This window comes from Kogia breviceps, chromosome 10 (genome assembly GCF_026419965.1).
Source record: "Kogia breviceps isolate mKogBre1 chromosome 10, mKogBre1 haplotype 1, whole genome shotgun sequence".
In the NCBI taxonomy this organism is placed as follows: Eukaryota; Metazoa; Chordata; class Mammalia; order Artiodactyla; family Physeteridae; genus Kogia; species Kogia breviceps.
In genome coordinates this window covers 46889343-46906443 of record NC_081319.1, presented here as the reverse complement: position 1 = coordinate 46906443, position 17101 = coordinate 46889343, and the positions used below count along the sequence as shown (strand labels likewise).

General features: G+C 41.0%; 1 protein-coding gene across 2 annotated transcripts in view; it reads left to right on the top strand.

Annotated features, from left to right (window-relative positions):
• The window catches only part of ANO10 (anoctamin 10), a 240231-nt gene that overhangs the window by 171780 nt on the left and 51350 nt on the right, over positions 1-17101 (top strand). For both annotated transcript variants that reach the window (XM_067005638.1, XM_067005639.1), the window contains exon 12: positions 10024-10140. In XM_067005638.1, the coding sequence (XP_066861739.1) occupies positions 10024-10140 (117 nt within the window). The remainder of the gene's footprint in view (positions 1-10023; positions 10141-17101) is intronic.

Sequence of the window (17101 nt, the reverse complement as noted above, 5' to 3'; positions counted from 1 at the left end):
AGTTTGAGAAGGATTGGTGTTAATTTCTCTTTATGTATTTGGTAGAATTCTCAAGTGAGGACATCTGGTTCTGAGCTTTCTGCTGGGAGATTTTTTTATTACTGATTAATCTTCTTACTAGTTCTGTATCTATTCAGAATTTTTATTTATTCATGATTCAGTCTTTGTAGGTCATATGTTTTTAGGAGTTTATCCATTTTTTTCTTGGTTTCATAGTAGTCTCTTACAATCCTTATTATTTCTGGCATCAGTTATAATGTCTACCCTTTCATTTCTGATTTTTGTTATTTAACTTTTTTTTTCTTTGTCAAGCTAAGAGTTTGTTGATTTGTTGGCCTTCAAAAAAGCCAACTCTTAGTTTCATTGATATTTTCTATTGCTTTTTGTTTTCTAATTCATTTATTTCTGCTCTAATCTTTTTTTAAATCAATTTATTTTATTTATTTATTTTTGGCTGTGTTGGGTCTTCATTGCTGCATGCAGGCTTCCTCTAGTTGCAGCAAGTGGGGGCTGCTCTTCGTTGTGGTGCGCGGGCTTCTCATTGCAGTGGCTTCTCTTGTTTCAGAGCACAGGCTCTAGGCACACAGGCTTCAGTAGTTGTGGCACATGGCTCAGAAATTATGGCTTGCGGGCTCTAGAGTGTGGGCTCAGTAGTTGTGGCACATAGGCTTAGTTGCTCTGCAGCATGTGGGATCTTCCCAGACCAGGGATGTCCCCTGCATTGACAGGTGGATTCTTAACCACTGCGCCACCAGGGAAGTCCCTCTACTCTTTATTATTTCCTTCCTTCTGATAACTTTGGGTTTAGTTTGTTCTTCTTTTTCTAGTTCCTTGAGATATAAAGTGGGTTGCTGATTTGAGATATTTCTTCTTTTTTAAAGAAGGCGTTTAAGACAATAACTTTCCCTCTTAGCTTCAGCTTTTGCTGAATCCCATAAATGTCGGTATATTGTGTTTTCATTTTCATTTATGTCAAAACATTTTCTAATTTCCCTTTTGATTTCTTCTTTGGCCCATTGGTTGTTGAAGAGTTTGTTGTTTAATTTTCACTTATTTAATTTTTCAGTTTTCATTTTGCTGTTGATTTCTAGTCTCATTCCATTGTTGTCTAAAAAGATAATTGATATGATTGCAGTGTTCTTAATTTGTTAAGATGTGTTTTATAGCCTAATAGGTGATCTATCCTAGAGAATATTTCATGTGTGCTTTAGAAGAATGTGTATTCTGCTCTTGTTGAGTGGAGAATTCTGTCCATGTCTGTTAGGTACAGTTGATCTATAGTGTTCTTCAAGTCCTCTATTTCCTTATTGATCTTCTGTCTGGCTGCTCTATCCATTATTGAGAGTGGGGTACTTAAAAATCTCCTACTTTTATTGCATTATTGTCTACTTTTTCCTTCAATTCTGTATTTTTTTGCTTCATATATGTGGGTACTCCAATGTTAACAATATATAATTATTGGTGGTGAATTGACCCTTTATCATTGTATAATGCTCTTCTTGTCTCTTATCTTAGTCTTTTAAAGTCTGTTTTGTCTGATACAAGATCGCCACTTCTGATTTCTTTTTATTTTTTGGTTACCATTTGCATGTAATATCTTTCTCTGTCCTTTCACTTTTATCCTGCATGTGCTCTTACATCTAAAGTGAGTCTCTTATAGATAGCATTTAGTTGGATCTTGTTTTTTTAATCCACTCAGCCTCTCAAGTCTTTTGATCAGGGAATATAATCTATTCACATTTAAAGTAATTACTGATAGTAACAAAATTATCATTGCAATTTTATTCATTTTTTTCTGTATGTCTTATAGTTATTTTGTCTTTTGCCTCTCTTGATGTACTCCTTTGTGTTTTGTTGATTTTTTTTTTCATAGTGACTTGTTTTTGATTTCTTTCTCATTTTTCTTTTATGTGTTTTCTATAGGTATTTCTTTGTGGTTACCATGGAGAGTACATAAAACATCTTATAGTATAGTAATCTATTTTAAAGTAATAGAAACCAGTCACGTACAAAATGTCTACTCTTTTACATCTCCCCTCCAATTTGTTATTGATGTCACAAATTACACAATTTTATAGTTATTTTTATGAAATTATCCTTTAAATTCTACACCAGAATGAAAAGTGATATACACACCACCATTACTGTATATTGTATTTGTCTATTTATTTACCTTCACCAGAAAGCTTTATATTTTTATATGCTTTTGTGTTGTTGTCCGGCATTCTTTCCTTTCAGCTTAATGGACTCCCTTTAGTATTTCTTATAAGGTAGATGTGGTGGTGATGAATTCCCTTAGCTTTTGTTTATCTGGAAGGATCTTTATTTCTCTCTCATTTTTGAAGGACAGTTTTGCTGGATATAGTATTCTTGGTTGGCAGGTTTTTTCTTTTAGCCCTTTGAATGTATCTTACTCCCTTCTGGCCTGTATTTTTTTCTGCTAAGAACTCTTCTGATAATCTTATGGTAGCTCCCTTGTACATGATGTGACACAGTCTTGGTACTTTCAAGATTCTCTCTTTGTCCTTTGATGGTTTGATTATAGTGTATCTCAGTATGGGGTTCTTTGGGTTCATCTGAGTTGGAGTCTTTTGAGTTTCTTGAATTTGGATGTCCAGTTCATTCCTCACATTTGGGAAGTTTTTGACCATAATTCCTTCAAATAAGCTCTCTCCCTCTTTCTCTCTCTTCTCTTTCTGAGATTCCCATAATGCATATATTGTTAATACTTGCTGATGTCATTAAGTAGCTTGAGCTTTCTTCATCTTTCTTGATTCGTTTTTCTTTTTGCTCTTCTGACTCAATAATTTCAGGTGACCTGTTGTAGAGTTCATGGATTCTTTCTTTTGCTTGAACAAGTTTGATGTTGAACCCATATAGTGAATTTCTCAATTCAGTTATTGCATTCTTCAGTTCTAGAATTTGTTTAGTTCTTTTTTTTTTTATAGTTTCTATCTTTTTGTTGATATTTTCATTTTGGTCACACATCATTTTCCTTATTTCGGTTACTTGTCTGTGTTCTCTTACAATTCACTGAGTTTCTTTAAGATGATTGTTTTGCATTCTTTGTCATGTACTTCATAGATTTCTATTTCTTTAGGGTCTTTTTTTGAGATTTATTATTTTCCTTTATTGTGTCATATTTCTGTTTGTTAGTGTTCCTTGTTATTTTTTTGCTGAGATTTGGGCATTTGAAAAAACAACCATCTCTCCCAGTCTTCACAAACTAGCTTCATACAGGCAAAGACCTCCATCAGTCAGCCCAGCTAGAGATTCTGGGAATGTTTCAGACATTCTGGAGATGTATCTTTTCTGGGCTTGTGCATGTATTTTCCCAATTAGGGAAGTCTGCAGGTTTCTTTTTTAGGAGTTTGTAATCTCTTCCTCCCTCTGGTCTCTGTCTTCAGTACTGCAGGTTCTCTGGTATTTCAGCAGTCTCTCCTTTGTTTTTATTGGCCCCCCCAGGCATCCAAAGTATGCAGGATCCTCTCCAGTGCCCTGAGTCTAATGAGACAGAAACCAGTTCCTAGGGAAGTCCCTTGAAAAGATGGAACGTACATTGAATGTATGTTACACTTCTCTATTCACAAGTTGGGTGTTTTCTCCCAGTTGTGCTGAACTGTGCCAGCTTGGAGGAAGGGTTATCATAGGTGAAATCCAACAGCTTTTCTTACTCACTTACTCATTCTAAAGCAGCTGTTTTTAGCTTTGTGCTTCCCTAGAGTACTGTAGCTTCTTAGCTGTTTTCTGAAGTTCTCACAAAGTCTTTTTGGACTGTATGTTGTTCTTAAGTCAGTGTCTCTGTGGGGGAACAAGGTTTGGGACTTCCTATCCTGTCATACAGCTGACATCACTCTGGTCTCCAAGTCTTTTAATAAGAGTCTGGTATGACCTTAGGCTCAGCTTCTCTCTTGGGCCTGGCCACCCCACACAAGGAACTCTCCCAGAAGATCACATGCTTTCTTTAAAGGGCAGGTTTTTGGCTTTAGTGCAAGAGTAGAACTTGCAGTCAGTCTGTTATAAGGTGGCATGAGAAAGGGCTTCTTATGGCCCCAGCTTTTCTGAAGGTAGTTCTTTAATGCATTCACTTTGGTGCTGACTCCCTGCCCCAATCCTTTCCTTTTGTGGGGTTGAATCTGACATCTTCTTTTGAGGCTCCTTTGGGAGGACCTGCCTTTGTCTCAGGAGACTTGAGCAGCACTTTCCACTCCATAAGTTCTATATTCAGAAGTTTTGGCAAATTCTCTTGTTTTCCAGTCTTGTTCTTTTTAGACTATATTTCTCTCATTTCAGGGGACCCTGGGGAGGTAGAAGAAATACATGTGCATGCTTGATCTACCATCTTAAAATGAAAATCCCTGATTTTTTTTTTCCTTAAGAGCCTAATTCCATAATTTTTTTCAATCTCAGCTTCATTAATCATTTCTTATTAATTGGTACTTCATATTTAGTTTGTCTGATAATCAGCAGAGGATCCTTTTTTGAAGGACTTTTCTTTTATTCAGTGAGCTCTGAATGGAAAGAGGTAATGTGGCAGACCTACCACTGTAGAAATCAAATTAACTTTTCAGAATTCCAAGAATTCAACTCTAATTTGCATATTCTATTTCAGAAGAGACAGGGTTGGGGACACATTGCTACAAACACAGCTGCTACTGTTGATCATATCATGAATTTTCTAGTTTTTTAAAATAAAATGGTTCCTCTCACTCTCTGTGCACCTGGCACGAGACTCCAAAGAGTCTGACAGCCCTGCAGTGACCACAGGTGAGTGACACAGTGATGGTGGAGTGGGCAGTACCTTACCGCTGGCACCAGAAAACATGTAGCTTCTGAGTGCCAATTTTCTCTGGTCCCGTTCTTTTTCCCTTTCCCAACCAAGACACCCTATAATCATTACCTGAACTATATTGTCATGGGTAACCAACTTCTTTGTATTTATTAGTTTAAAAATTCTGCCCATCTCCCCACCCCACCCCTCACTGTTTCTCTTCTCCTTTACTTTGTTTAGGATAAATTTTGTGAGTTTCACTTTAAAGGAAGATTGTTAGTGAAGAATCACAATCATGGCCCATAAAATGTCTTCTCTTTTCATAAAGAGGCTATGAAAAGCCAACCCAGCTATTCATTTTGAGTGAGTTTTTCTTCAAATCTGAGCACATTTGTATTTTATCTTAGGCTTTCTTTTATTTATGAAAACAAGTAAAAATAGCTAAAATTCTTTTCACAATTTTTTTCCTCTGTTCAGTTAGCGTAAAATAGTTCCCAGCCTTGAAACAGATTTTCTTGTATGAAAAATATAAACGAGATTTTAAAAATTAATCTTTTGAAGCACAGTGCTATAAATGTTATTTAGGTTTCTAGGCTAGACTACAAAAGCTTACTTAAATCCATCATGATGCTCAACTTGAATTCTGGATCCTGGGTACAAGAACCCACTAAGAAGAAAGAGGGGGGTAATGTATCCTTTCCTGATCATTCAGACAATGTTGGTTCCTCTCTGCTTCTCTTTACCCCTCTTCCTTGAAGCTGATACCCTGTGTTGCCTTCCCCGCCCCACTCCCAAGGTCTCAAGGTTATTGGGGAGGGGGGAGTAACAGAGAGAGAGTGTTTGCTAACACCAGCTAATTAATTAACAGATATCTGTGAATGGTGATGCTTCTTAACCCTGCCAGAATATTTTCTCTTTTTAAAGATGGTGTGTATTATGCCACATAAACCTAAAATTGGTGAAACTTCTGAAAGTGTAGGAAAGTTGGGGGAGAAAATCAGTGTGACAGAAGGTTTTGATAGGTAAGGTGGGAGAAGGCCACCACTGAAGCAGTCTGGCCCTGCATCATTGTACTGTCATTTGCAGAATGTGTGATTTCTTTTGCCAGCTTCTTGGACTCCCGATTAAAAGCCAGACTCTCTGAGCTGCAGGTTGTTTGGTCTGGGTCTGTTTATTGGGCATGTGGGCAGTGGTGACCAGGTGGGTTAGGAGCCTGGCAGGGCACGTGTAGCTCGTTTTTTAAATGAGTGGAATCCCTGTGTTCTTTTTCACATAAGTGTTTTTTACCCAGTACAAAAGTAATACATGTCTGTTAAAGACTAAAGATAAGGAGGTTGCCCAAAGTGCCACCATCCAAACAAAATTTCATTGTGAAGATGTTGATATTTCTTCCAATCTAGTTAATAAAGTTGGCATTTTTATTTTGTTCTCTGAGACATTTTTTTTTCTGCTGTAGATTATGATTATCTGTTTTGAGGAAAGGATATTTAATGATGATTTGCGATTAGCTCTGTGAAAGAAAAGTGAGAATGCGATGTGTAATTCCCACCTCTCCTTCCTCATTTTAAGTGTTGAATTGCATATTCTAAGCAATAAATGTGTTTAAAAATTCCTAAGTCTCAAATTCGTGCCCTTAAATGCCTCTGTCCCTCGTGGTCAGCTCTCTCTCCTTGACAGGGACCACATCAGACGCCCTGTTTATGGCTAAGCCCCTGCCTTGGCACGGCAGCCTGGCTCTGTGCCTTGGAACTTCTTCCAAGAGCTTCACCTTTGGCCATTCTCTTGGTTCCATCCCCAAAGCGTCTCAGCATGTTTAGGACTTACACCTTTAAAGAACAAACACCTGGCCAGCACAGGTCTCTGTCCAGGTGCTGCCTCGTCCCTCAGCCCTCCTTTGCAGGAAGACTCTCTGAACCCTGTGGTCAGCACCTCCCTCCTCCAGCCTTGTCTGCCAGTCCCTTCCCAGCCCACTGAGTCCTGCTTCAGCGACCACTCAGCCGAAGCCCCTCCCACCAGGGCCACCAGAGGCCTCCTGGTGGATAAACCTATATGTTCCCTCTCAGGCTTCATGTCCTTGACCCTCCGACACCCTCCTTGACTGGCTTCTTTCTCTCCCCTTTGCTTCTGAAACTCCAGAACCTCCTAGATCTCTGCCGATTGCCACCTGCTTCTTATCAGGCTTCTTGCTGGCCCCTCTGCTTCATTCGTCATGCATGTTTCGGTTCCCCCACTTCCATCCTCTGCCATCGTCTTGCCATCTTGTCTTTCCTCTCTTTCACCACACAGCTTTGCAAATCTCGTCCACTCCCATGGCTTTATCTGCCACTTACACACATACAGCAGTGACCCAAATCTCTGCCTCCTTGACTCCTCTACTGTACTATGTGCTGGACGTGTCCACTTAGACACTCCATAGACATCTGAAAATCCACAGCCTGCACAGACCCCTTCTCCCCTCTGGCCTGCCCCCTGTCCTGTGCTTATCAGTTCAGTGCATGAGTCACGGTGGTCTGGCGAGTCTGCTGCTAACGAGCCCTCCAGTCACTCCTGGAGCTTCAGCCCCACTGCTCTAACGCACACTCAGGTCACCCTGCTCACTTGCCTGCACTTCCACACTCGTCCACGCCCCTTGCCACAGACAGAGAAATCTGACTGAGTCATTCCTGTGTTCATGCCTTCAGCGCCTCCTCACTCTGCTGCCTGTGTCCCCGGGCTCCTGGTTGCCTCCGCAGCCCCTCTCTTTTCAGCCCCCATCCCTTTGTCTGTTTGCCCTCTCTCTGGAAGCACTTCGGCCCCCTCTCCTTGCCTGGCTAACTCCTTCTCATCCATCATGTCTCTGTTCAAACTTATTTCTTCAGGAAGCCCTCTCTGACCTGCTGGTCCAAGTGCTTGTGGCCTCACATGTGTACCCTGCCAGCAACACTCCCGTGTGGCGTTGTGATGGCCTGTCCTTACTCATCTCCCCACCTAGACTGTGCGCCGGGACATCAGCCCTTTCGCTGCAGTGGCCAGCACAGCAGTCATGAATGGAGCGATGGACACAGGGCTACTGCCCTGCTGACTTCTGGTGCTGTGGGAACCAGTGAAGAGTGCCGGCTGTGCAGCTTGCGGGACTCTTCAAGGACCGTGACCCTGGGGTTATTATATAGGACCTGAAAAGCTTGAAATAAGCAGGTCTACTAGGAACTTTTTTGCAAATGTAGTTCCAAAGAAAATGACTTCTCTACATATGGGCTTTTAAAAGCATTTATTATAGAATATCTGGGGGGAAGTAAACCATAGAGAACCACTTATAAAAAAGCTCGTTGCTGCATAAGTGTTTTAACCATGTTAAAATGACTTCCTGTTTTAACTAATATTGTCTAATACGTACCAATGTTTTTTCAATTCAAAAGAGCTTTATGAACATTTCATATGGAAACTATGAGCACCAGGTCTATGGCAGCCTTTCCCAGTCACCCAGTAGCCAGTCCTGGTTCCCAAAGAAGAGTTGACACATCTTACAGGTCCCCTGTAAGGGAAGTCCTTGACAGGGTCTTCTTTCTCAGTAATTCCTCCTGAGACTCCAGAGAAGAGAAAATGGGGACAGATTTGCTAGGAGAGATGGGATAGGGCCAGTGACTGGGTCATGGGTTGGGGGCGGGGGGCGCTCTGGCAACTCGAGGACACACAGTTTCTGAAAAATACGGATTTCTTTCCATTCACTAATTTGTTTATTTCTTGTCTAACAATTCTACTGAAGAGATTAAGTCTTATATAAAGTTACATCTCAGTGCTCCAGTGGAATGAAATAATGACACAGTATAGCTCTTTCTAAATTATTCATTTGTTCTTTGTTGATTTTCTCCAGGTTCCTGTTAGTTCAGTTCACTTAGTTCAGAATTATAACACATGATGTCATCTGTTTTATCTTCTTGCTTTCACACTATAGGCACCTAATCAGTATCTTCCAGTGCCTTCTTTGGTCCTGGCAGTCACATTTCAGTGAAGACTGCCCATCCCTGGTCCCCTCCAGATCTCCTGCTAATACCAGGCAGTGCCTGGCCTTCCCTGGGGTTCTGCCAGTTTTCAAGTTTTTGTATTGAATTATTGCTTGTTCTGGCACGATGTTGAGTTCCTTCATTATTTCATGCTTCTCCCAGGAGATGTCCGCATGTTATTTATCCTTCATCCCCCTCTTGAAAATATCACAGTAAGGAATTCACTTATTTTTTTTCAGCTATCTTCCTTTTCCGTCAGTAATTCAATGCAACATTTCTTACAGCCTGTTCCATCTCCTTCACTGATTTTCTTAACGCCTTTTCATTATTTCCTACCTTTAAAATTTATTATCCAGCCTTTAATATTTAGTAATTCATGCTGTCATCAAAGAGGCAACTTTAAAGATCATTCAGCTTTCTGTGGGTCTTGATCCTGGGTCACAAGATGAAGGCAGAACTAGAGAAACATCAAGTCGAGGCTGTGCATCTGAGGAGCAGGCTTACCAGGGGAAGCAGTCGTGTTGGCTTATTTCTGCAGAGAAAGAAGCATAATTATAAACCTCATTATGTTAGAAAACCTCTGTATGGTGTTGGTGTAGAAGGGAAATAAAATAGCCAGGTTCTAAGTTTCCCATGTTATAAAAGATACGTTTTACATAATATAAAGGATACACTCTACATTTCTGTATACATTTCTGCCTCACAGTATGTGGAGTCCGCAACATAAGGTAGCACATTACAGTCGATCAACTCATCAATATTTATTGATTGTCATTTCATGAAAGAAACTGCACCAGACACTACTGGGGATGCAGAGGATACGAGGCACCAAAAGGCACATGCACGTTCCACGTAACTCAGCCTGAAGTACAGCACAGGGGAAGATGGTGTTACACAAAGAGCAACGTTTGGCTCTGCACACGTTGCACACTAAATACACTGGGGATTAAGACATGCATTAAAAAAAAGCATTTGGTGGGAGACTTCTCAGAATAAACTTTATTTTTCACTGAGAGTAGCATATGGTATCATTTTAAGGGAATAACTGATTTGAAAAGAATAAAGCAAAGTAAGTCAATAATTATTGAATGGGCCACAGTGAGATGGATTAAATATAACTCATGGACCTGGTTGATCTGTGGTACATCACAGGCCAGTAATTAGAAGTGACCCAAGATTAATGAGAAGGATCATGGTGTTGAGGTGCTAATGTGTCTCCTCGCCCACATGGTCTAATGTGTCCCTGCAACGTGTGCTCTTTCTTGTTTTCAGCATGCACTCCTGGCTTTGAAGTTCATCCTTGCATTTGCCATACCTGATAAGCCACGGCATATCCAGATGAAACTGGCCAGATTGGAATTTGAATCTTTGGAGGCACTCAAGCAGCAGGTAAGGGCAACTGTCCTGAAAATAAAAACGTATTTCTTTAGCAAATGCCAGGAAACATAAGTCAGAGAACTCACTCTCAGCTTTTACTTCAGCCTTGAAGTTACCAGTTTAAATAAGTATAGAAGATTCCAGTTTTTAATTTTTATTTATTTATTTTATTTTTGGCTGCGTTGGGTCTTCGTTGCTGCATGCAGGCTTTCTCTAATTGCGGCGAGCAGGGCGTACTCTTTGTTATGGTGCGCGGGCTTCTCATTGCGGTGGCTTCTCTTGTTGTGGAGCACAGGTTCTAGGTGCGCATGCTTCAGTAGTTGTGGCACATGGGCTCAGTAGTTGTGGCTCATGGGCTCTAGAGCGCAGGCTCAGTAGTTGTGGCTCACAGGCTTAGTTGCTCCGCAGCATGTGGGATCTTCCCAGACCAGGGCTTGGACCTGTGTCCCCTGCGTTGGCAGGCAGGTTCTTAACCACTGTGCCACCAGGGAAGTCCCTCAGTTGTGTTTTTTTTTTTAATTTTTATTTCGTATTGGAGTATAGTTGATTTACAATGTTGTTTGTTTTAGGTGTACAGCAACCTGATTCAGTTATACATATCCATATATCTATTCTTTTTCAGATTCTTTTCCCATTTAGGTTATTACAGAATGTTGAGCAGAGTTCTCTGTGCTATACAGTAGGTCCTTGTTGGTTATGTATTTTAAATATAGTAGTGTGTATATGTCAATCCCCAAACGCCCAATTTATCCCTCCCCCTACCTTTCCCCTTTGGTAACCATAAATTTGTTTTCTAAGTCTGTGAGTCTGTTTCTGTTTTGTAAATAAGTTCATTTGTATCATTTTTTTTTAGATTCTTCATATAAGTGAGATCATATATTTGTCTTTCTCTGACTTACTTGACTTAGTATGATAATCTCCAGGTCCATGCAAGTTGCTGAAAATAGCGTTATTTAATTCTTTTAATTGCTGAGAGATATTCCATTATATATACGGACCACATCTTCTTTATCCATTCATCTTTCAATGGACATTTTGGTTGTTTCCATGTTTTGGCTATTGTAAATAGTGCTGCTATGAACACAGGGGTGTGTGTATCTTTTTCTAAAAATTAATTAATTAATTAATTTTTGGTTGCATTGGGTCTTTGTTGCTGTGCGTGGGCTTTCTCTAGTTGCGGCGAGCGGGTGGTGCTCTTCATTGCAGTGCGTGGGCTTCTCATTGCAGTGGCTTCTCTTGTTGCAGAGCACGGGCTCTAGGCGTGCGGGCTCAGTAGTTGTGGCTCACGGGCTCTAGAGTGCAAGCTCAGTAGTTGTGGCACGCAGGCTTAGTTGCTCTGCAGCATGTGGGATCTTCCCGGACCAGGGTTTGAACCCATGTCCTCTGCATCCGCAGGCAGATTCTTAACCACTGCGCCACCAGGGAAGCCCCTGTTTATAGGCTTTTAGCTGATGACCATTCTGACCGGTATGAGGTGATATCTCGTTGTACTTTTGATTTGCATTTCTGTAATAATTAGCGATGTTGGGCATCTTTTTATGTGTCTCTTGGCCATCTGTATGTCTTCTTTGGAGAAATGTCTGTTTAGGTCTTCTGCCCATTTTTTGATTGGGTTGTTTTTCTTTTTAGAGAAGATTTCAGTTTAGGATGGCATAACAAAACCAAATTCCTAATAATCTGAGCAACAAATAGGTTTAAAAAACTAAACTAAGCAAAACAAAAATATTCAAGCAATGTTAAATGAAGACTAGAGCTGGCATTCAGCAAAAGAACCAGACAGAGATTTCCAAGAATCTCCCTGGGGCAGGTCCACAGTTTCCAAGTCTACCTTCTACAGAAACATTAGGGGAGGAGAAGTGAGGAGTTGGAATCCTGAATAATACTTCACAGAGCACGAGAGAGAACGGGAAAGTGTGGGCAGAAGCAGCAAAAAATGCCGTGGAGGTAGAATCCTCTTCTTGATGATTTCCACATTCTACCAAAGGATCCCCTCCCCCCTGCCCCAAAAAGAAAGAGAGAATTTAAAAAGCCATGCTGGAGTTCACCATTTTGGTGATTTTCTACGTGTAACAGAATGAGAGTCGGGAGCCAGAAGATCCCTAGATGCCTAGAGCTGGTCATCTGCAGTCATACATAGGAATTTAGCGAATAAGAAAATCAATAAGGCAGAGTCATCTGAGGGGACAAGCTCTGGGTCCAGGACCTCTCTGACCCACGCAGTCCTGTATGCTTCCAAACCACCTTTTACAGGAATATTTCCTTTTATATTTGGGGAATTGGGAGAAAAAAAAACCTTGAAGAGGACCCACGCAAGCCAACCTTTTGGTAGAAGCCAGGGCTCCAAGGGTGGTGCTCCAGATAGGGGAACCCCACATTGGGGCAGAACCTGACCCTGATTAGGTGGGTTGAGCCCAGCAGAATAAGACTTGTGATCAGAGTACAGAGAAGAGGGAGAACCCCGGGTCCACTGCGTTTGCTGTGCTGATGTTTGTCACAGTGGGTGAGAAGACTGAATTAGCTGTGTTTCCTAGCTGTAGGGCAGGTTCACTTTGGGCCTGTGGGCTCACCAGTGTGTTTGTCTCCTAGATGGAAACGCAGCATCATGCTCAGTAGTGAAACACCGGCAGCATTCACAACAGTGTCAGGAGACCCATTATCACGACTGACGTTTAGCATTGTTCTGGAGGCGTAATCAATGTAGTTTTACAAGAGGAAGAGGCAAAGTTATCATTACTTGAAGATTATAAGATTATGTGTCTAAAAATCACAAGATAAATTCTTATAACAATAGGAAAATTTGAAAAGAAGCAGGTTGTAAAGTTTGTCTAAAATCATTTGTTTCCCTTCAAAAAAATAGCAACCAGTTTGAGAATATTATTGAGAGAAAAGTCCCATTTACAGAAGAAACCAAAATAAAATCTGTAGGTGGTAATTTATGAAAACTATGTGGATAATCAATGTGAAGAATATTTTTAAACTCTACTGGGATCAAAAGATTCAATCTTGTGAAAATTTAATGCCAGTCAAATATATAGAAATAAACATTTGAGAATAGCAAGGAAACTTCTGAAAAAGAAGAAAAATGAGGCCTCTAGCTCTGCCATATTAAAGTGTGTTTTGGATAATTCAATCATCATGGTAATTAAATCCATTTTGAATGAGGGGAGAAATGGACAGGTCAGTGGAATAGATCAGAGATTCCATAAATGGACCCAAATAAAAATGGGACTTTATGGTAAAAGTGACGTTCTATGTCAGTGGGAAGGAAAGAAAGATTGTTACATGGTTTGATGATGACAGACAGTTGTTTGGGAAAATTATTACACTTTATTCTACCTCATTTCTTATGTACCTCTCTCCCCTCCACCCAACAAAGTTCAGATGGTTGAGAAATTCAAACGTAGAAAAGCTAAACCACAAAAGGTCTATTAAAAAGCATGGATACTTCTTCCAGTGGGAAATGCCTTTCTAACCAGGACACAGATCTCCAAATTTATAAAGGAAAATATTGATACAGTAAGATACAAGAAAATTTAAAACTTCTGTACCACAGAAAAAAAAGAAAATTGAAAAGATAAATTGGGCAACCTGGGGAAATAATGTGCTCAGCTCTCACTTGGAGGAGAGGGCAGAGAGGTAGGATGGACGGGGAGGTTCCAAACAGTCGAACGTTCCTTAGACTCTGCGAGGAACACAGACTGTTATGAGGGCCTCAATGTTGAGATTCTCAGCTTAGATGAGTCCTCTTTCCTGAACGTAACCGCCTGAGCACACCCGGGCGTCCTGCTGGTCCCTCCTGGCTGTCCATGGCCACACCTCCTTGCCTCTCGCAAGCATCCTTCTTCCACATCGCAGAAGGAAGCCATACCTCTCACCGTTTGGAACCCTACCATGTGCCTTGTCCCCAGAGTTACCCCCCCCAACCAAGTAACAGAACCTTTCAAAATGGAGGTGTCGGGCTAAGCTGCATTCGATAAAGGCGCCCCAATCTCCTGCCCTCCATCCCCTTGAGAAATGCATTTCCAAAATATAGCTAGAAATTTATGTTCAGTGTTTATCAAAATGTGTACTCTGTTTATATAATTTTTATCATTTATGCACCAGTAATAATTGTAATGATCAGTCAGTCCAGAAGAAAATTTTAAATACCTATCGTGAGACTTCTGGTCATAGGGAATTTTAAAGGCTTCTTAAGTTTCAATTTTGAGCCTATAATTATTGCAGCAAAGTATTAGAAAGAGATTGATGAAGACTTTCAAGCAAAACAATAATTTATTAAGTTAAGATTCTTTGGGAGAAGTGGAAAGAAAATATTACTTCAAAGAAGAAAAAGAAGGAAAAACAAAATTTTTACTATTAATTAAGAGCATGTTCGTGTGTCTTTTGAATGGGTGATGGTGGATATCACGTCACCATGATGTTTAGCATTTCTTGGAGATCTTTAAAAGAGTGATCTCATAGTTTATTTTTAAGTGTCAATATTTACAGTGTGCTAGAAAAAATATTTTTGCAACTATTTTACTTTATGATGAAAATTTTAGATGTCAACTTAAAATTGTGTTGGAGGGCATTTGGCATCCAGAAATTTTAAGGGTTATGTAAGCAAAAAAAATTTTTTTGATTGAACATCATTGTCTCTGGAAGAGTTTTGGTAAATCAGGTTTCTCCGCTGATTACATTTCTAGTGAGGTTTTATAGATTGGGGCAGGCTGGCTATGTACACACCTTCACTCCAGGTCAAGGCAAGATCTTGCTTCATGTTAAGAAAGCTTTCCGGGCTTCCCTGGTGGCGCAGTGGTTGAGAATCCGCCTGCTGATGCAGGAGACACGGGTTCGTGCCCTGGTCCGGGAAGGTCCCACATGCCGCGGAGCAACTAAGCCCGTGAGCCATGGCCGTTGGGCCTGCGCGTCCGGAGCCTGTGCTCCGCAATGGGAGAGGCCACAACAGTGAGAGGCCCGCATACCGCAAAAAAAAAAAAAAAAAAAGAAAGCTTTCCTCTCCTCTCATTCAGGATTTCACCCTGCCATGTATTTGTCTAAAATGCAAAGGGTCTTTCTCAATGTTGGATATGACTAACATGTCTCTTGTTACTAAACACATTTACCTGAAAGTCCTACTTTGTGTTTGCTTTGGAGGGACTGGTGGATATTAGTGTTTACTATGGACGTGACTAAATAACCTCCCAAGTCATCTCAGCTCCTGGGTTCCCGTATCTTCAGATATGCCCCACCTGACAGTAAAGCAAAGTCCAAAGTCGACGACAAGTTTTGTTTATGCTCATCTGCACTGGGAAATGAAACATTAACCAAAATTCTATCTTATATTATTTAAAAAGGAAAAAAAAAATCTAAGTGATTTTAAGTCTCTTTGGGGGGCGTTTTCTCCTGAGGACATAGATGTGATTCTCTGATTAACATCCCCTTCTAAGAAAATGTGATTTTGGTGCCGATTTTGCTGTTAAGGTTCTGGTGGGACAGAGATGTCCAATAGGTGTCCACTCAGTATATTTATCAAATGCCTCCACAGAAGGGTGTTCCTGGCTTGTGCTAATAGGTGACTTAAATTTGTGCACATGCAGCTCCAGTGTCTCGGATCCATCAAGTAGGCAGGAGGCCATGATGAGTCCTTGTGGTTTCCTAGGGTCTTGACTGCAAACCCAGGAAAAGCTTTCCTCTCCCCACCTACCGCCACTGCTTGTTTTTGTTAAAATTACAATCTGAGAATAAAAGGTCCAGAGTAAAACCTGGGCAGAAGGTCTTCTTTTGCTCGCTCGCTCTCTCCTGCTGGCCCAGGGCTTTGCTGCATGGTTGACACTGCTGCCTGGGCCACCCAAGTTCATGCTGCTGCCAGTCGGAGACAAAGATTTTCATCACATTTCCTCTTTAGTCTCACTGTGCAGAGGTCCTGAAAAGTCTGAAAGGTCCTAGGTATGGAAGGTCACCCGCTTTGTGCTTTTCAAAAACTCAAATTCACTGGCATGTCTTCAGTTTCCTTGCTCAACTAGTGTCATTTCTAGGATATAGAATTTTTTCTTCTCTTTTTTTTAAAAAAAACTTTGACTTTTAACTGTCTGCTTTGTAAACAAGTGGAGCCTCACCTCACTGGGCCATTCCCATGGACCAAAGGCAGAGAGAGCTTCTGCCATGTCTTCTGGTCAGTTGGTGGACTGTGATCAAAAATGGAGTTACGGAAAACATATTTAAGAATAAATCTCATTAATGCCTAGGCTGTCCCCAGACTCTTTCACTGTTAAGTGAACAGAAATTGGCAACAAGCTTGTCAATAGAAATGATTACTCATGAATAATTACTGTATTCTGTTTAATTTATATTTGAATTGCTACCTTTCAACTCAGTTCCCATTTTATGGACGAAATGTGATTGGGAAATGTAAGTCATTGGACAGTTCTTAAATCAGGCTGTGCATCTTGAAAGTAGAACTTGCAAAAAATGCATGAGGCTGGGCCGCACACCATGAAGACCGATCCCCTAAAGCTAAGGTGGAGCCCAGATACCTACATTTTAAAAACCCCTCCTATTGTTCCACACCCTTTCCCTCAGCCCCTACCTCCCAGCAGAGATGGATCCCAAGCACGGTCAGGTGAGCAAGTTCTGGGCCAAGTCCTGCCACAGGGAATGAGTTGGGTAGTGTCTTTGCACCTCAGTTTTTTGTTTTATAAAATGAAGGTCTGTGGGAAGGGCCAGAAATGTATGTGTTTTACCCAGCACCCAAGTGATTCCAACGCAGGAGCCGTGGAGCCCACTTGGGGAAGTGCTCTGTGGTCCTGGCTGTTCCTCCAGCTCATGGCGGGGAGGGGGCCGTGGTGAGTGTGGAACGAACATGGAGAGGAAGTGTACCCAGGGCAGTTATTTATTCAGTGTCAGATGGGAAACTGTGGCATTTCTAAATATATAAGCAATTGAGATATACTTGAAGGTGAGAGACGAACTGGGGAAAATAAAATTGTTTGCT